General features: G+C 42.3%; 1 protein-coding gene and 1 non-coding gene across 7 annotated transcripts; both read left to right on the top strand.

The window, feature by feature from the left end:
* Window positions 1-419: 419 nt before the first annotated feature.
* trnak-cuu (transfer RNA lysine (anticodon CUU)) lies at window positions 420-492 on the top strand. The gene has a single exon. It is a non-coding gene; the product is annotated as a tRNA-Lys (tRNA).
* Window positions 493-1458: 966 nt separating this feature from the next.
* LOC140271367 (MYND-type zinc finger-containing chromatin reader ZMYND8-like) lies at window positions 1459-18671 on the top strand. 6 transcript variants are annotated; one of them, XM_072366553.1, is made up of 21 exons: window positions 1459-1614; window positions 1712-1947; window positions 6963-7033; window positions 7604-7767; window positions 9295-9516; window positions 9961-10074; window positions 10206-10298; window positions 10408-10495; window positions 10582-10637; window positions 10730-10807; window positions 10890-11005; window positions 11145-11620; window positions 11755-11868; window positions 12004-12156; window positions 12439-12951; window positions 15444-15932; window positions 16039-16169; window positions 16338-16418; window positions 16501-16579; window positions 16696-16935; window positions 17691-18671. In XM_072366553.1, the coding sequence occupies exons 2-21, from the start codon at window positions 1934-1936 to the stop codon at window positions 17867-17869; spliced, it is 3471 nt and encodes a 1156-aa protein (XP_072222654.1). In that variant the 5' UTR covers window positions 1459-1614; window positions 1712-1933; the 3' UTR covers window positions 17870-18671. The 6 variants fall into 6 exon arrangements, with proteins under 6 accessions (XP_072222654.1, XP_072222651.1, XP_072222653.1 ...); XM_072366550.1 differs by having other exon boundaries at window positions 11740-11868; XM_072366552.1 differs by having other exon boundaries at window positions 1459-1618; window positions 11740-11868.
* The last annotated feature ends 251 nt before the right edge of the window (window positions 18672-18922 follow it).

The following is an 18922-nucleotide window of genomic DNA, read 5'->3' as shown; positions in this document are numbered from 1 at the left end:
GAGGAAGAAGTTAATACTGAGAAGACCTATTTGTGGCTTGAAAAGGCTGGTCTGAAAGATCTATCTATCTGTCTAGTGGCCGGAAGTTAAACCTTTGAGCCGTCTCATCACCTCTGTCCTGTGAAAGGTAAACCTAAGTAAATAACCCCTAGTTATTTACCCTCGATCACTATTATTATTTTTCTTCTTTTTCTTGTGGATGGACGGGCGTTTATCTCTGGGGTAAAATAAAATAAGTTTGCCTTAAACACGCTATCACTATCAACGATTTGCAGTCACATCCATCTGACTCGATTCTTACTTAACATTTTGTGTTTGGCCAGTAGAGGGCAGAGTGAGACATAATTAGAAAACAATGTTATTCATGCCATTCAGCTTTTTTTTGCAGCTATAAACGATACTGAAAAATGCTACTATTAGCCCGGCTAGCTCAGTCGGTAGAGCATGAGACTCTTAATCTCAGGGTCGTGGGTTCGAGCCCCACGTTGGGCGACACTTCTTTTTTCCTCTGTGAAATTAATTATGGCGTTAGAGTATTTGTTAACTGTTGTTGTTCCACTATATAACTATTTGTCTTATTTGTTAAACATTTGACCATAGTTTGTGTGTTAGATAGTAAAAGTGGTTGTGACACCTTTTAGTTAAGGCAGGGTTATACAAATCATGCACTGCTGAAACGGACAAAAGAGGCCACGACAATCCAACTTGTGTTACGTAAAATGATTCACCTGAAATGTGAACTACAGTGTGTTAATGTTGAGCACAATATGGCAGCTGTAGAAACAGCAGAAACTATTTTGTGTTTGCTAAAATACAGGCAGTTACATTGAACATTTTAACATGACTTGGTGGAGTAAAAGAAGCGCTTTGAACGCACAGTTCCAGTAAACTGCCTTTGCCTGCAAGGTTGTTGTTATGGATTGCTGTCTAATATAGAGGTTTTTCTCTCTCTTTTTATGATACTGAATTATGTAGATGTGTTGTTGAAAGTCCAAAGGAGCAACAAAAACTGTTTATTTGTCTAGTTCATGTTTAACTATGGATTACTAGTTCAACACTCTCTCCTATTCCGTAGGCTATTTGATTTTGATCCCATGTGTGTGGAGAAGGACAAAAGGACACGTGTATAACACAAAAATGTATTTTTACTGTAGCTAAACATTGGCCTTGCAGATATTTGTTCGGCTGACTGGCATTGGACCACACAATGTACACATATACACAATGTAAAGTACACAACAATTAAGTATCTCATTCAAATGAGTTGTTAGCTCGAAACAGAGATCTTATTTTTACCTTCTCTACACACTTCACAAATATAGATAAATCTATATATCTGATCCTTTTTGCCGCCTCGCCATCCCAGCCTTTTTTTGCATACTAAATGGTGAAAATAGGTGAGGAGCTGTAACCTCTCCTTTTTCTACAGACAGCCGGAGCGAGGGAGGAGTTTAAACAAAGGCCCTCTCCACACAAAATATGGAGGCTTGTGCAGAGAAGCCATGGTGTCTTGCTTCTGACACTCTACATGCTGCCAGTTCCTCTTAAAGCCTTCATCTAAGACAGCTACCTCCAGATTCTACGCTTGGAAGCTTCAAAACACTGTTACAAAGGGTTTGTATGTCAGAAATACTTGCATTAATCGTGTATTTTTGTGATTTCATACCTAGCTCTCTGCTTATTTTTCTTCCCCTGTCTCTGACTCTCACAGTGCTGCCCCTGCCTGCACTGAACAAAGATAATTACTCAGGAAACATTTCGGCCAATCAGGTGCAGCCTTCTATCTTGCCTGTGAGGGAAGCGACCAGTCAGGATCTGGCTAACATGACTGGGGCCTGATCGCCTTGCCTGAAGAGCGGAGCCTTCCCCGGCTGAGGGCTGAGAGTGTCCTCCATGTTTTATAAGTGTTGACATAACAGTGTGTCAGGCAGCCATGCATCCACAGAGGTAAGCTCTGTCTTTTTTTTATCTCAGCCTTCCGATAACAAGATGGCTTCCTTCTTGTTGTTGTGGTGACTGTTGGTTTCTCATGATGAATGTACACACCTTAAAGTCAGTTTAGTGTGCAGGAGGAGGAGGAGCTGGGGTGGATTGGAGGCCTCGTCAGGCCTCTGTGCTCCACAGGGTTGAGGGTGGGGGGTTGGGTAACGACTCTCACCCTTGCTCTCTCTCTGTGTCTCAGGGTCACATGGGTGCCCCAGACAAGCAGGCTACCACACACAAGGCAGGGTGGACCATGGCAAATCCTTTCCCCCTTTTCTTTTTTTTTTTTAGAAAAATTTTAAAAAAAGAAAAAGAAATGGCACCCACATCTTTCTGTTGTGGCAGCCTTGTGCTGTAGCCTGGCAGAGAGAGAATGGGGGATGGGCATGGTGGGGGGGGGTGAATATTACGTGCCCTTTGTAAGTGGACTGCCTCTGTGCTGGTTACTTGTCTCGTGCCATGCCTGGGGAAGAAACTCAATGAACAACACATGTTCCTCGTAAGGAGGGCAGGAGTGCATGGCATAACTCAGTGTGTGTGTGAGGAAAGAAAACTCGAAAATTCCGAAACTGAAGACTGTATCACTGTACGTGTTTAAGGAAACTGTTCTTACACTCCTGTTCTCCATACTGCTCAGACGAGCACACACTAAACCCTTTTGATGCAAGGCAGTCATCTCTGAGTTTTTCCAGTCAGGTCTGTAGAAATAAGCACTTTCTAAACATTTCTTTAATTAGAGTCACAGGCCCTGAGGTTACTAACCCTGGCTTCTTCAACTCCAGTGTGAAACTGCTTCCTCCACTTTCAGACACACAGTGGCCATTTTGTGTTGAGAGAACTTTACCCTCCTTTTTTATTTTTTTTCCCCAGATCAGATAGCAGAACAAAGAAACAACACAAGACTTTGCACGACTTTTCTGTAACATCTTTATGTCATATCTTATGGTCTGAAAGGATTTAAAAGGTGTTCCTGTGTAGAAATCAGATTTTTGTTAGTTTTGTTTTCTCTTCTCTCTGTTGCTGCTCGGTATTTATCATTTTTCTTTCCAGTTTTTACACGCAAAACAGAAATGCTGTCGACGCACAAAACAGCAGGTTATCTTTTCAGGTCAGAATTATGCATAAAAAAAACCCACACACACACAAAGGTAAAGCAGGTTAATTTATTATATTCAAATGGAATAAAACAAGCTTGAGCCACAACACAATATTCAGTCGCGGTGTGCTGTGATGTCAGTATATGTATGTAAACACTTTAACAGTTAGGTGCTTCAGGTTTGGAAGCTATTAACATGTCGTGATATTTTTGTCAGAACAGAGACGGCGCATTGTGTTTAGTCATGTAGCAACATTCTTGCAGTTTCAACTGTGTGGGGGCGGATCAAAGAATGGTCTCCTTCTCTTGTGGACTGTGGCTCGTTTTCATCTACACAAAGCATAGAAAATAACAACGTTTCATTCTGTATTTCCTCTTTGACTTCGACCAGTTCACCGGCAGTAAAAGCAAAACCAAAAGGTAACCTTTAGTACTCCCGATTAGGCCAGTGAGCGTACGATGTAAACCTTACACTGAGATTTAAGATCTGTCAGGAGAGTGTAATGTCTTGGTGTCGGAAACAAATAGCCAGGGCCTCTTCACGAGGCAACGCAGCCTCTAAACTGTGTGACAGATGTCGAATAGCAGAGCCGTTGAGTTATGCATCACAGCCACGAACCTAATCACCCAAAAAGGCCTTTTAAAAATCCCCACTGGTTCATGCTCTCATGATCAAGAAGGGCAAATTTAACTGGAGAAAAATAAACCATCTAATGCGGGGGAAATCACTGCATTGCAGCAAAAATGCTTTTTCAACAGGAAGAGGGGAGCCTGCACACTGTGATCTGTGTGGCACGGCGCAGCCGACCAATAACGTTCCAGCCTGTTGGCCCTCCAGCCAATTGCAGCGAGAGTTGAGGTTAAAGATTGACAATCGGAGGGAGAACGGCAGGGAGAGCAAGGGCCTTCTGGAAAATTCCACAGCCATCTTTGATTCACCCCTCACAGCCTTATATAAAATCCAGGTCAAATCTTTCTTTTCTACAGAGTACACTGTATGTACTGGCAGTGCATGGTAAAGAGTAATCCTAGAGCAGGCTTCTTAATATAGTCCAAAGCATCATTTCATGAGCTGTGTGAATGTTTTCTTTTTTATCATTTAGTTGCTCTCAGAACAGCAAAAGTCAACAGTCTGCACGCAGTGTTTATTCTTGTTAGTTGTTTTGGCTTCTTACAAAACCCAATAATCTCTTTTAAGTGTTTTGTAGCATGCCGTGTAGGATGTTTTTTATTCAATAGTACTCCTCCCAAGTGTTTTCAGTGGCAGATCCAGTGCAATATGGCATTTGGGTTAGATGCGTTCTCTGTATTGTTGGTTAGCCCTTTAATATGTAGGCTCATCATATTCTTTCACATATAGAGAACAGCCTCGTCGGGATCTGTCTGTGATTTTAAAGGATGGGCTTATCTCTCTTGAAAGTGACATCTAATGATTCTATGACAGTGGTGGTCACAGAGGAGTGAAACCAACATCGCAGACATGAGGAAGGGGGGAAAAAAAAAGGACGCACACTTCTCACTCTGCTGGATTTTCCGGTGTCTGTGTTCTCTTCCCTGATTCTGTGATCGGCTGGGAAGGTTCGTCCTGCCATAGCTGTGTTTTCTGAAATCTCCACAGATCCCTCTGGTTCTCCTGCACGGATGTGCCAGTGCCAGAGTCTGAGCCTTGGAGTGGGGGATGGGGGAGAGGGGGGAGGGGAGCAAGCTGTGGCCTCCATTTTCTGTGACGAGGGAGCCCTGCTCGTCTCTCACAGGAGTGGAATCTAAAGGCACTGACTCAGTGTTGTTTCCTTTTTGTCCATCAGGTACTACAATACTCGCAGAGGAGAATACTGTGAGTGTTTTCTTGAGCCTGGTCTATTTGGAATATATCCCAGAATCTGTTGAGGATTTATTTGCCTAACTCCTTGTGTGATGGATCATATTTCCTAATCTGAGAATGTCCTTTGGATCATCATACCTTTTTTACTACTGGTTATCCTGTTTGTTTGGTAGTTGGAATGTCTTGCCACTGATATTAAGTAGGTATAAGGAATAGGGTTGTGGCACTTTGTTTGCAGCTCTGGGCTGCAGATTGGGAAATGTTCTGCCTTTCAGGACTGTGGTACACTTAGCAGAGTGACTTGGCTGACGTTTTCTTATTTTTCATGTGGGCCTCGTTTGTTCACTCAGTCCGGAACAGGAAGGCCCTGAAGGGGTGTGTGTGTTTCTGTGAGTGTGCATAGATGTTGTAGACCGCTGGCAAGCTGAAACATGATACCCCTGTGCCATGTTTCTTAAGAAGCTCCATCCAGACAATGCAAGTTATGTTTTTATTCTCTGAGGTTTCAGCCTGATGCTCTGTGATTGCCACATTTGAAGTCTGAAAGAATCGACGACTGTTTTTACAAAATCTTTGTGATTGGGAGTTATTGTTTTGGTAGAGGCAAAGTAATTTATTCATTTTGTGAAAACCCAGAATCTGGAAGAAACAAAGGTTGAATTTAAATAACCATTGATTTTTCTAGCTGACGTGAACACATCTAATCTCCGTAGGAGTTTGGTTTGACGCGTCTTATTCAGCCTTCAGGCCATATGTTCCGATGCCCACTGGTGATCTGACTCTTGATGAACTTTGTATGGAATGTCTCCTAAAGGATGGAGGATGGGAAAGTGAGGAACATTCTTCTAGTTTCAAAAGTAGGGGGGGACAAAAACAAAAAAAGCCTCCCACAAATGTGTTTTACCTTTGAGTTGTAGCCTGAAATCCTGTCATCTGAGCTGGAAACCAGAGCTGCAGCCAAAGCTATAAACCGGTCAAGTGTGTGACCTGTCGGACGAAGGGCTATTCTTTTCTGGCCTTGTAAATAAAGGGTACATCCGTGGAACGACGCCCTCTGTTGCTCTGACAAAGGAGGAGCCAAACATTCAAAGGTCCCCCTTTTTATTGCCAAAGCCTTTTTATTCTCAGCCTTTTTCTTTTTTTTTTTTGTTTGTTTCTCAGAGGAATGGAGATGCCTCGCTGGAGCAAAGACTGGAAAATCAAGCATTTTGTGTGCATCTGTTCTTAACTTTAGATTCTTTCATGATAACTGATTTATAGAAGAGGTAAAGGAGGGTGATATTTTGAGTTGTGATTGGAGAAGGCTGTGGAGGTTTTGCGAAAGACGTAAAACTCCATATTATTTGTGGTCCAGAATTTACAGATCTTAAACATGTTTCTGGTGAAGACCAAGAAAATTGACGCATACCATTATTTGGAGATTATTAAAGGGATGCTGTTGGTCTCCGAGAAAGGCCTCAAATCCTTTGGGTGTTCACTGTTGTTACTGAAGGGAACATATAGCAGAAACGTATACTCTTAATCATCATAAGAGGCTATCCCTTCAGTGGCATGGACAAACACCCTTTGGCTTTTTTTTTTTTTTGGTTACTGTAGAACCATTCACCGTGCGTTGCAAATAAAGCACGTTGCAAAGGACCGAGCCGGACTGAAATCTCTCAACTGTAACGTCTCCCTAAGAACAGAGATGCAGGGTGATGTTGGCTAAATGGCCCAATGTGTTGTTGTGAATATCAACTTGTGCTAAGCGGAGAGGAGTGTTGCCATGGTGACTGTTACCATCCTCTCTCTTGGAACATAAAGAACATTTTCGGACTTGATTGTCACTCAGAAATATGGAAAGGATCTGAACCTCGGCTTCAAAGTCAAAGATGTGGTAGAAATCAGATGAAAACAATAACAGTGGAACATAGAGTCCCTATCGACAGATCCTCTGGGACCAGGTTGCCTTAGGTGGTGTTCCACTTGTTTACTGTTACACTGATATGGTTTCTGAACACCCTCTCTGACTCTGTGTTTGCCCCTCTTCCTGTGTGTGTGCTCATGTTCGTTGCTCTGCAGTCTGGCTGAGGAGGAGATAAAGGCAGAGTCTGATGTGGTAGAGGGGATGGATGCTTCTGTGCGATCTAAAGGTAAGTCTCTAAGGCCGAGAACCTCTCATTAGGAGTCGAACATCTTACTTTCAGAGAACATGGAGTTTATTTCTTTTAAGTTTTCAAGGCAGAGTCAAATACATTTTGATGGACTGCAACAACAATTAGTTATGAGTGACTGTCTGCCTGTTTGTGTCCAGAATCAACTCAGAGGGGGTCTAGTTGGTTAAGAGAAAGCCTTCAAGCCATTTGATTTGTTATATCTAACTTGTATTTTCAGTATTTGTTTTTTGAAATCAGTATGATTGCTGTTACCATTAAATATTAAAGGCATCATGGTAATGAAATGCAAACTCTGAATTAACTGTTCACCTTAAACTGAACTGCTTCAAGGTGCACGTCCTCCCTTGGTCCTGATTATTAGCATTTATAGAATTTGGGACGATGAAAATCGTCTTTTGTAGATTTTTTTTTTTCTTTTTCATTCTACAAATGGCAGGATTACTATCAGAGCTCCTGTCTTTTAATCTTTTAAGGCTTTTCGAGCTTTGAATTGAGCACCACGAATGATACGTGGCTCCTGCTGTACGATTCTTTCTGTGTATTCAGTGCCCGATCCTCCGGGGTCAGCAGAACGAACAGGGGTACCACAGAAGCGCAAGGTGTCGAGTCCCACCCACTCCTCCAACGGACACTCTCCCTCAGATACCTCCCCCAGCCCTCTGAAGAAAAAGAAAAAACCGGGGGCTGTGAACTGTAACAACAAGGACCAGGTAAGGGCTCGGCTGCGCTCATTACAAAGCCCGGCACGTTCTCAGAGGCTGCAGGGTGCGATCTGAACAGACAGGGTGAAAAACCGGCTGTCTTAGAGAATGGAGGGGAGCACATTTTCAAAGTCTCTGTCATGGAAAGCAAACACATAGTTGTGCACACGAAAAGTTCCACAAATTGGTCGGGTAGAGGATTGAAAAAAAGAGCTTGAGAAAATTAGAAACCAAGATTTGGTTCTCTCCTCTTCACCCACTTGGTCACAGTTGTTGTTGGTTTTGGAAAGAAAAGGGAAACTCCTGCGTCTTGATATGGAAAGCTGCAAATTCTTAAGAGAGCTTACCCTCGGACAAAGTACACTGGTGAAGTCAGTCTTCTACCCAAAGATGGATTAAAACCTCTTTGACTGCAGTTTCTGTTCTGCCGGTACTATTAGGACTTTTTTTATTTTTTATTAGCTCTCTTTGCCCCAGAGCTGACACTCTCACAAAATAAGAGCCACCTACAGTGCAACTATGCAGTGATGAGTGTCGACAGTGTCGTGCATTGATGGGCTGAACATGAGTCCGCAGCACTGACGTTGATCATCCCAAAATCCCACAGTAAAAATGGTTTGGCCTTAACATAAGCCTTAGAAATTATACAAAACAGGAAAAAATATGTACTTCTCCCCGTTATCCTCAAGGAACGGGTTTGGTTCAAAAGTGTCTCAACAGAACCATGCTAACAGAACTGGTGAGCTGAGCCCGACAGAGAGAAATACAAATAAACCCTTAACAGAGGCATGCAGTGTTGTGACCTGCTGTGCAAGTGAAAGCTGTGACATAAATGCACGGTTAACTCAACATGTACTTTGGATTTTTCTGTTTTAATCCCCGGTCGTGTGTCCCACCACTCACCAAAGGTCATTTTAGTCCAGCTATTTTGTTGCAGTGAGATCTGTTTCTTTCGTGTCTTTCGGCACTTTGATATCAAACTTGTGCTGGGTGACTGTTGCAGTCCCAGGCTTACCTTGCGTGATTCTGAAAGATTTTTATTTTTTAAAAGTATTAGACATGAAGATAGTTTATGCCTCCATGATGATGTTAGAATCCTAAATTTGACATTTAGCCCTGGTGTTGAAAATGAACACCTTTCATAAGCCAGTTTGGACTGATAAACATTAAAACAAGCTGTGGAACCAAAATGCACCATGTTTTATTCACTGAGTAATGTAGTATCATACCATTGGCTACTTCCCAGGAAACCACATCATGCATAGAAACTTCTGTCAGGTCACTGTTGAGTTACACTGAAGCTCACATTCTGTATCCTATTTTGTTAGTATTGGTTTCAGTGTGACTGGATGTTCACATTTTCTAATGATTCGCATAAAACCATCATATGTTGGATTTATTGTCTATATTACCCAGTATGCTGCTTACCCTGCTTACCCCATTTTAGTGCTGCCTTGTTTCTGTTGCACTGCACCTTTTTGTGTTCCTGCGTGTTTTTTGAAACCTACCCCCCTTTTTCTCTTGCCTGCATTTCAGTCAGAGCTAAGACATGGTCCCTTTTACTATATGAAGCAGCCAGCACTCACCACAGACCCTGTTGATGTTGTACCGCAGGACGGCAGGAATGACTTCTACTGCTGGCTGTGCCACCGCGAGGGCCAGGTGCTCTGCTGTGAGCTCTGCCCCAGGGTGTACCACGCCAAGTGCCTCAAACTGCCAGCCGAGCCCGAGGGCGACTGGTTCTGTCCAGAGTGTGAGGTATCTTGCCGAAAAACGTGTGTGTGGGTGTACAGGACCGATTTTTAGATTTAAACTAGTGCGGCTGACAGACTGGCACGTCACACCGACGCCGTATGAGCAGCTTCAGTCAGAGAGGAGATCAATCGGTGTAATTACCTGCTTTAGTCTGTGGTAGATGACCGAAAAAAAAACATACAAACTCTTCACCCCACACGATATAATTGAACACCCTTGCAAAAATGATTTAATAGCTGTCAAAACTTAGACCTGCTTAATTTAAGTTTAGGTCTATTCATAAGAGACTTCTTTTTAGCGACGTGTTTTTGACATTTATAAGCTAAATCAAAAGTTGGCATGTAAGGTAAAGTTAACTAAACTTGTTTTTTCTTAATTCCTTTTGCCTGCTATTCGTATAATGCAATAATTGGTCATTAATAAGTCCATTTTATGTTGTTGTTACAGAAAATAACAGTTGCTGAATGCATTGAAACCCAGAGCAAGGCGATGACGATGCTTACAATAGACCAGCTCTCCTTCTTGTTGAAATTTGCACTCCAAAAGATCAAGCAGCCTGGGGTAAGGGGTCTTTTTAGAGTCTTTTGTATGCCCAAGTTTGAGTTTTATATTCATACAGAAAAGTCCTAGAGATCCAAATGTTGGCTATTACACCTGTTTGTTTTCTTTTCATATTTGTCATGACTGAGCAGACGGAGCCTTTTCAGAAGCCTGTGTCACTGGAACAGCACCCAGATTATGCAGAGTACATCTTCCACCCTATGGACTTGAGTACTTTAGAGAAGGTACTAGTATTTATTAGATTTTGATCGCTCTGTGGGAAAAAAAACCCCAAAAACTGTCAACAGCTGAGCATTTTCTTGTCCTTGATTTGATTTTTCTACTTTTTGATAGAATGTCAAAAAGAAAATGTATGGCTGCACCGAGGCTTTTCTTGCTGATATGAAATGGATCTTACACAACTGCATCATCTATAATGGAGGTTCGGCACTTTTACATATATAAATACTGCTTTCAATGCACCGACTTAAAGATGAAGCATAGATTAAACGTATGACTTTGTTTCAGGTAATCACAAATTAACAGCAACTGCGAAGGTCATCGTCAAGATCTGTGAGCACGAGGTAAAGGGACTCTCCTAACTCAGTGGTGGCAACATTTTGTGAAAAATTCCAATGTATGAATTAATGAAATCCACGTTATTTAAAATTTTTAGATGAATGAGATTGAGGTGTGTCCAGAGTGCTACCTGTCTGCTTGCCAAAAACGGGACAACTGGTTTTGTGAGCCATGTGTAGGTCTTCATATTATCCTGGATACTATATTTGCACCTTTTTTATTTAGGACTCCAGGTTTACTTTGCTTTTCTTCAATAGAGTCAACCCCATCCCCTGGTCTGGGCTAAGCTGAAGGGCTTCCCCTTCTGGCCAGCAAAAGCCCTACGAGAAAAGGATGGGCAAGTAGATGCACGCTTCTTCGGGCAACATGACAGGTGAGATGAGCTTTGGGCACTTAAGAGTAAATTGGCTTGTTGTAATCGAGTTGATTTTGAGCAAACTTTGGCCAAGATTCTTCTTCTTTATTGTTCTGATTGATCAATTTCTCGGGCTTTGCGCTGTCCTTCCGTTCAGGGCCTGGGTTCCCATCAACAACTGCTACCTCATGTCCAAAGAGATCCCCTTCTCTGTGAAGAAGACAAAGAGCATTTTCAACAGCGCCATGCAAGAGATGGAGGTCTACGTGGAAAACATTCGCAAGAAATTTGGGGTCTTTAACTACGCACCCTTCCGCACTCCCTACACACCCAATAACCAGCTGCAGATGCTACTCGACCCCTCCAACCCCAGCGCTGGGACAGTGAAAACGGAGAAACCGGACAAACTTCGCTTCAACTTCGATATAACCTCATCTCCTAAGATGATCCTCAGCAAGAGTTCCACGCCAAGCGGCATGAGCCGGCGGGTCTCTGTGACAGACATGCCTCGGTCTCCCATGAGTACAAACTCCTCAGTTCACACAGGATCTGATGGGGAGCAAGATCCAGAGAAGCCAAGCAAGAACCCAACACTCCACTACAGCACTGGAGAGGACTCCATGGACTGCACTGGTAAATAAGATTTAAGTCTACATTACCTTGGCTGCAGTGATACTTTAAAACAATCTCCAAAAACCTTAAATGGCTAAATAAACAAGCTTATATGTTCTTTCTTTATCATGTAAATGTAGCATCTCCTATGTCAGGGAAGATGGCTCCAGCTGGCAGTGTAACTGGCAGCCCCAAGCCCTTTAACCCTGGACTGGTGCCCAAGCAGGAGAGAACTGCAGGAACAGGTGGCATCCTCAATCTGAACCTGGGTCAGTACAACCAGCACAGATCTATTGTATTCATATGATAATTACAAAGGCCAGCGCTCAACATACCGACCTTTTTAATCATGTCAGTTCATCCATATGTCTATGCCTGAATCAAACATTTACATGTTCCTTCAGATCGAGTGAAGGCTGAAATGGATCTGAAGGAGCTAAGTGAGACCGTACTACAACAACAGCAACAACAACAAGTGCCGCCAGCTGCTGTCACAACGCCAAAGAGACCCATCAGGAGTTTGGACAAAACCATTGAGAGCTGCAAGGCACAGCTTGGTACATATACTATCTTTAATTGTAGCTATGATGTTCAGTGGCTTTTTGAAAGAAAAAGATTGGATTTGGTTGCTATGACAGTGTTCCAAATGTCAAAATTCAAATTTAAGATAAATTTTGATCAAATTTGCCTAATATTGTTCTGTGTAACTGCGGCTGTGTTGGGACGGATAGATTTGTCTATCAGTTATTGGGTTAATTCAAAAGGAAGTCTCACTGATTACTCTTAATTTTGTTCTGACAGAAATAACGGGACACAGAATTTTACTTTTGTCCTCGCAGGAATTGATGATATTTCCGAGGACGTGTATAAAGACGTGGATCACAGTGACTCTGAGGACTCCGAAAAATCTGACTCGAGTGACAGCGAGTATATCAGTGATGAAGAACACAAGCCAAAGAGCTCTACCCAGGATGACAAGGACAAAGCGGAAAGAAAAAGGTCCAAAGCAAGCACGGAGGGGGAGAATAAGGAGGGAGTCGCAGGGACAGGGGATAAAGTCACCCCTGAACCCGTGCTCAAAGAGAAGCAGGGCAGCAATGGCCCGGATAAGGATCTGCAGGACAAGCCCAGAACACCCCAATCTCAGCCCCTCACTGAAAAGCCTAAAACCTCAGAGGAGGGCAAAGCAGCTGCTGTCACATCAGCGGCTGAGCAAGACTCTGATTCTGAAAGAGAGCTTGTGATTGACCTTGGGGATGAACATGCAGGCCGCGACTCAAAGAGGGCGAGAAGAGAGCCTGGTTCTTCTGCTGCCAAAACTGTCAAAGAGTCCAACGTTGCCAAGACGGAAGGTAAGGATTTTAACCCGCTGTATCCTCATATTCTCCTTATGACTTGCATCATTTGTAAGGCAGTAAAGGTGGTCGAAGATAAAATCCTTCCATCATGATGTCCGTTAGAATGAATGTGTCACAAGTCCTCTCCAGTACACCGGGATATATGTTTGAGGTTTTCAGCCACGCTGTCATAAGAGTACTGTTTAAGATGAAAGCCTTGTGGAAGCAGTCAGACACAGTTATCTCTGAGCATCTGTAAATGTGACTAATGAACGCAGCAAAGCACTTCTAGCTTGCACTGTCCACTGTGAGAGATCTCACTGCATCTGTGACTGTGAGGTCAAGACGAGATCTGTGTGAACAAAAACAAACAAACCACAACTCAGGGTTAAAACCACATGTCTGCTGGGGGGAGAGGCAAGGCGAAACAGTTTTGCAATAGAGATGCACAAATGTTTAGTGGTGGCAGGGTACTTTCACAGAACACTGTGGTGAATTTGAACTGCTGCTTTATCTTCCCCTTGCGTTTCGGTTTGAAATATTAACAGGCAAAAAAATCTTTGTGATCCGACCCGTGTGAAGAAGCCAGAACACCATGAGTGGCAACTGCTGTTGTCTAATTTAACGGTGCAAACAGCCATTGCAAATGCTCGCAGAGACAGCCCTTTTTGTTAATGATTTGCTTCTTCGGCTCTCGGTTGTGTCATCTCTTTTAGAGCCTGTTGCTGGAGCACAGGTTATGTAATGTTTACAGAGCACAAAATTTAATCAGACCCGGACTATAAATTTTAACAGTAGCTTCGCGCACAGAGGAATCCGTTTCAATTACTTACTTTTACTTGCCATGTCTGAATACTGAGCTGTGCTTTTTTTTTTTTAAAGTATTTTAATGGGGCATTTGAATGTAACGACCATCCTTATTTATTTGAAACTGTAATATAGAGTCTTTCTTCTACAAATTCTATAGAGGATGAGGAGACAGACTATAGTGAAAACTTATAATCAATTTAAATTGGAGAATTATTTTTCATGTAGTAGCTGTGCTCCAATGTAGGATCTCTCCTGCTATTTGACTTGCAGTTGTCCTCCCAGTCAAAAAAGGCAAGGGTCACAACTTTGACTGGTCTTAATCCCCCAAAGGTCGGTGAAGAGTTTGCACAGTGCGACAAGACATTTTGTGGCCACAGTTTTTGGAAAACTAGATTTTGTTTTCCAACTGTGTTGTGTTCCAACAGTCTTCCCGGGGTGGCTTCCTTTTCTGTTGCACCTGTATACTGTCGTCTTTGTGCAAAAATCCAGGGACCTTTTCCATCACAACGCTGTCAGACATACGTTTATCATAACAATCTAACAGTTTCACTGTGGACTATTGCCCTCTTATCACATTGCAGCTGTTTGGCCATGCTGTTCTTGCCAGGACTTTCACATCATTGCCTCATTGCAGTTTTATTTGAATATCACGCTTACTTTGCATAGTTGTTTCCGTTCACCTATATAGAAACGAATGAAACCAAAGCAAATATCACATTTCTGTCAGTATCTCTGCGTTTTTCTATTGCTTGGGCTTTGATTTGTTCAACTTTAATGTTAACATCTGCGTATGCTTTGTTCAAAGTGGTTTAATGGAAACTTAAAGTAGAATTGGCACCACCTGTTAATCTTAAGCTGCTTAACTCTTAATATCATTGGGTTATTTTGATGACCCTTCTCCTATCTTTATCTTGGAAAAGGCGATTTGTGGGAATTTGAGCAAAGTGTCGACCCAACATGCCTTCCACCTCTTCTTCTTTCTGTGTATATGTGTAATATTAAACGATTATTAGTTTCATAATAGGGCATATAATGAGCAGGGAAAGACGGATGAATCATTAATTGCAGTCGTTTGTATTACATTTAATCTTAATAGGCCCACATCTCTCTCAGCGAGTCCAGTTTCTGTCCATCAATATTTTGAGTTTGAACACAAAGAGCTTGGTGACAAAATGCTGAAAGATTCTGACTTGTGTGGTGGTCACTGACACAGCAAACTTTGCCCATATGATGGGAATTAAGAGCTCCACAAAATCTCAGCAAATTCATTCATCGTTCAAGGTAATTATCAGTTAAGATGCAAAAATGGCTCCAAACTTTACCTGGGGCTGCCTAAACTTTTCCGTACTGTTATGTCGATGATGCGTGTGAGAGACCACAGATCACAAACAACCTTATTCTGTCTCTAAAATGACAGTTTACAAGCTAACCAAATAACCATAAATCCAGATGGAATAATTATTCATTATTTTTTTTCAGAGTTTCAAAATATTGTTTTGCAAACACAATATTTCGTCTTCATGAAACTTTGGGGAAACACCTGAAAGCTAGTTGTGCAAACTTGTCTTTCCAACATTCTTGGAGTTCCCTCTTTGAGGACAAATATACTGTACCAGTGGCTTTTTTTTAAAATTTATTTTTGAATGAATCCCAGAATGCCACATCTTTCAGGAGCAATATTTACTTCTTATATGCAGGTAAACTGCCTTCATCCGCTGGATCAGCCGCACCGACACGGGAAGCTGCTGCCAACCTCAAAGACTCACTCCAACCGTCCATCACAGCAGCACTCAACCTTGTTTCCACTGCAGCATCTGGTCAGTCCAGTGCCACCACCGCCACCACCACCACTACTACCAGTGGGCCCACCAGTGCCCCATCTCCCGTCCCCACGACATCGCCTGTACCTGCAGCAGTGAAAAAACAGCGCCCACTACTGCCTAAAGAGACGGCTCAGGCTGTTCAGCAGGCAGTTGTTTGGAACCCGACTAAGTTTCAGACATCATCCCAGAAGTGGCATATGCAGAAGGTGCAGAGGCAGCAGCAGCAGCAGCAGCAGCAGCAGCAGCATGGAGAACAGTCGGCTACGCAGACGCAGGGCCAGGCGCAGACACGCAGCCCACATCAGCTGCAGTCACAGCAGAACTCCTCCAGCACTCGCTATCAGACCAGACAAGCGGTCAAAGGTACATACCCATGAATAATCACTAAAGTAATACGACGGCACGAAAGATGTATTGAAAGATGTACGTTTTCACACTCATTTTTTTTCCCAATCCTCATCACCTGCAGTGCAACAAAAAGACCCACCACATAGTTCGTCCTCATCAACAGCTGGTAGCTCATCTTTCATATCAGGAGACTTGCAGATCCCTACAGTCTCAGCAGATGTAGCAGCAGATATAGCCAAATACACAAACAAAGTAAGACTCCTAAGACCTCTGATTAGATGCACGAGTTAAGGACAAGTTTTGCTGTATCTAAATGAAATGACAGCTCTGACATTATTTGCTCAGTAAGTATTAAAATTCTCTTTTAATTTCAGTCCCATGTGATTTTTTTTTTTGTTTTTTTCCCAACACGTTTTTCAGATTATGGACACAATAAAAGGGACAATGACTGAAATCTATAATGATCTTTCCAAAAGCACATCAGGAAACACAATTGCAGAGGTAAGCCACATTCAAATGGAGGATAGTTGTTTCATAATAAGACTTACTGGTGAGTATAACTGCTCTGTGTTTTATGCCACAGATTCGACGACTGAGGATCGAGATCGAGAAGCTCCAGTGGCTGCATCAGCAAGAGTTGTCAGAGATGAAGCACAATCTGGGTAAGTTTCCTTCCTCTCGGAACTTCGGTACTCCGTAACTGCACTTCTTTACCAAGAAATATGAGTGAGGTGTTTTTTTTTTGGGGGGGGTTTTCTTTGGTCAAACCTCAATGCAGAGTTGACGATGGCAGAGATGAGGCAGAGCCTGGAGCAGGAAAAGGAACGACTGGTGGCTGAGGTGAAGAAGCAGATGGAGTTGGAAAAGCAGCAGGCGGTGGACGAGACCAAGAAGAAACAGTGGTGTGCCAACTGCCGGAAGGAGGCCATCTTCTACTGCTGCTGGAATACGAGTTACTGTGACTACCCCTGCCAGCAAGCCCACTGGCCAGAACACATGAAGTCTTGCACACAGTCAGGTAACAGACACTGTTATTGTGTACCAAATTTCTCAATTCTGAATAAACTATGCAAGATGCTTTTATTAAAGAAAAACCAGGATCTGCTGATTTATTAGAATGTTTCTTCTGTCAAAGGTTGCATCCTTCCTAGCAACACCTGTTGTTGATTCTTTTTTTGTCACTGTGATGCACAAAGCCGTCACACACTGTGACAACTGGTTTAAAAACACAAAAACACTGTGTTGAAGTACATTTATGTAGTCTGTGGGCTCTTGTCTTAGAGCTGGTTGTTTCCACGGTAGATGACACATCCAGAACGTGCTCTCCACATGTCGTAATGCAAAAGTAAACTGTTATAACACGAAGGCCCCATGACAGTCAGAATGCATTAAGGCCATTTGCTTTGTTACAGAAACTGTGTTCAGTATATTTCCTTGAGCACCATTAGAATGGATGTTTCCTTTTGACAAAAAATGAGAAAATTGTTCCCATACAAAAAGCTCTTACAATAATCTTGCAGATCTCACATATAACTCTGTCGTGACTCATCTAGTAACAATCCCAAGTTAAAAGGATGAAACTTTCCTTTTAAAACCCTCTCTCACCATTTTAACGATGGCTCTCTCTTCCCACTCTGGCCCCATTTGTGCTATCTTGCTGTAAAATCATAAATATAAATAACCATTAAATCATCTGCAATGCTGTTGGTTGTCCTTGCATGTCCACCTATGACGTCTTCACATTTTCACGTTAATTGTTGCTCTTTCTGCCAGCCACTGCATCGCAACAGGAGCCCGAGGCAGAGCCCAGCTCGGACCCTTCGGTCAAATCAACAAGCCACTCTCCAGCTGCACAGACCCTGCCCTCGGGGACGGGGTCGATATCAGACAAAAGTAACTCTCCCACATACATGGACAAAAGCAAGGACGGTGCCGGTGTTACTGTGACCTAACTGCTACACTACAGGCACATTTAGTGCTGCCAAACTCGGTGCTTGAGGGTGGGGGGGCCTGCACCTTTTTTGACAAATCACTTCGATTTTTCCATTCCCTTTTGTACATCTGCTTGGTGGACAGTTCCTGGTTTACTCATCATTCTCAGTTTCCCCCATCTGTGTTCAGGTCAATTCACCATGTGAAAGTAAATCTGTCTTGAGAAATTAAATGTGAGTCTGTATGTTTTCATGATGTAGTTTTGTGTTCTAGCTCTGTTACTACCTTTTTTCAGCTCTGATCATGATTGTATCAACTGACAGATTATTTTCTATATCATCACTTTCAATGCTGCTCCGAAGTACTTTGCCGCTGTTTTATTTTGTTGATCGTTCTCCATATTGTGAGACGAAACAAGTGAAATGGCCTTTCACAGTTGATACGCATTCATCACAATGCCAGAGATATTTTTTATCCCAACCACGTTTCACCTTTTTGGTTTAAACCAAAATCTGTTTTATGTCGACTGAGGTGTTTTTGAGTCACGGAGGTTTTAAAGATTACATTTCAATCCATCAAGTCATGTCCTTAATATGTCAGTGGTGGCATTTCTGTCTAATACCAGTTTTGTATTGTAGTTCCATACTGTATAGGCCACATGAAAATATCTGATTTATTAAAAAGACTAAAAAATGTAAACTGTACAAAGTTTTTGTAAGAAGATACCTGAACAATATTTATAGTGTTATATGTTTTTATAGTATGTTTATTGAAATCGCATAGAAATCTCATTTCTATGTGTCTTAAAAAACAAAACAAAACCCAACAGTTATTTGAAAACCAATTACACATGAATGTCAGCTCTGAGTGAAGTATCTGTGTAGCTGGTGACCCAATGTGGATAGAAATCCTGGTCAGGTGCTGTCTAAGAACTGGTTAGACATGAATAAAAACTGCATTATTGTCAGTTATTTCCTGTGAGCATGTTTGTGTTGAGCTTGTGTCTTGTTCTTGTTTACATATTGTACATACATAAATGGACTTGTGAAGAAAAAAAATAATAAAAAAAGATG

Source organism: Leuresthes tenuis, unplaced genomic scaffold (assembly GCF_036924035.1).
Source record: "Leuresthes tenuis unplaced genomic scaffold, fLeuTen1.0.hap1 SCAF_16, whole genome shotgun sequence".
Lineage (NCBI taxonomy): Eukaryota > Metazoa > Chordata > Actinopteri > Atheriniformes > Atherinopsidae > Leuresthes > Leuresthes tenuis.
This window is presented reverse-complemented; position numbering and strand designations above follow the sequence as displayed.

Excerpts from the sequence above, each read along its gene's own strand:
- LOC140271367 (XM_072366555.1), top strand. The coding sequence starts at position 4,758 with ATGGGGGAGAGGGGGGAGGGGAGCAAGCTGTGGCCTCCATTTTCTGTG. Across the intron at positions 10,075-10,205 it reads AAAAGATCAAGCAGCCTGGG|ACGGAGCCTTTTCAGAAGCC; the intron begins GTAAGGGGTCTT and ends ATGACTGAGCAG. Across the intron at positions 15,933-16,038 it reads GACCAGACAAGCGGTCAAAG|TGCAACAAAAAGACCCACCA; the intron begins GTACATACCCAT and ends CATCACCTGCAG.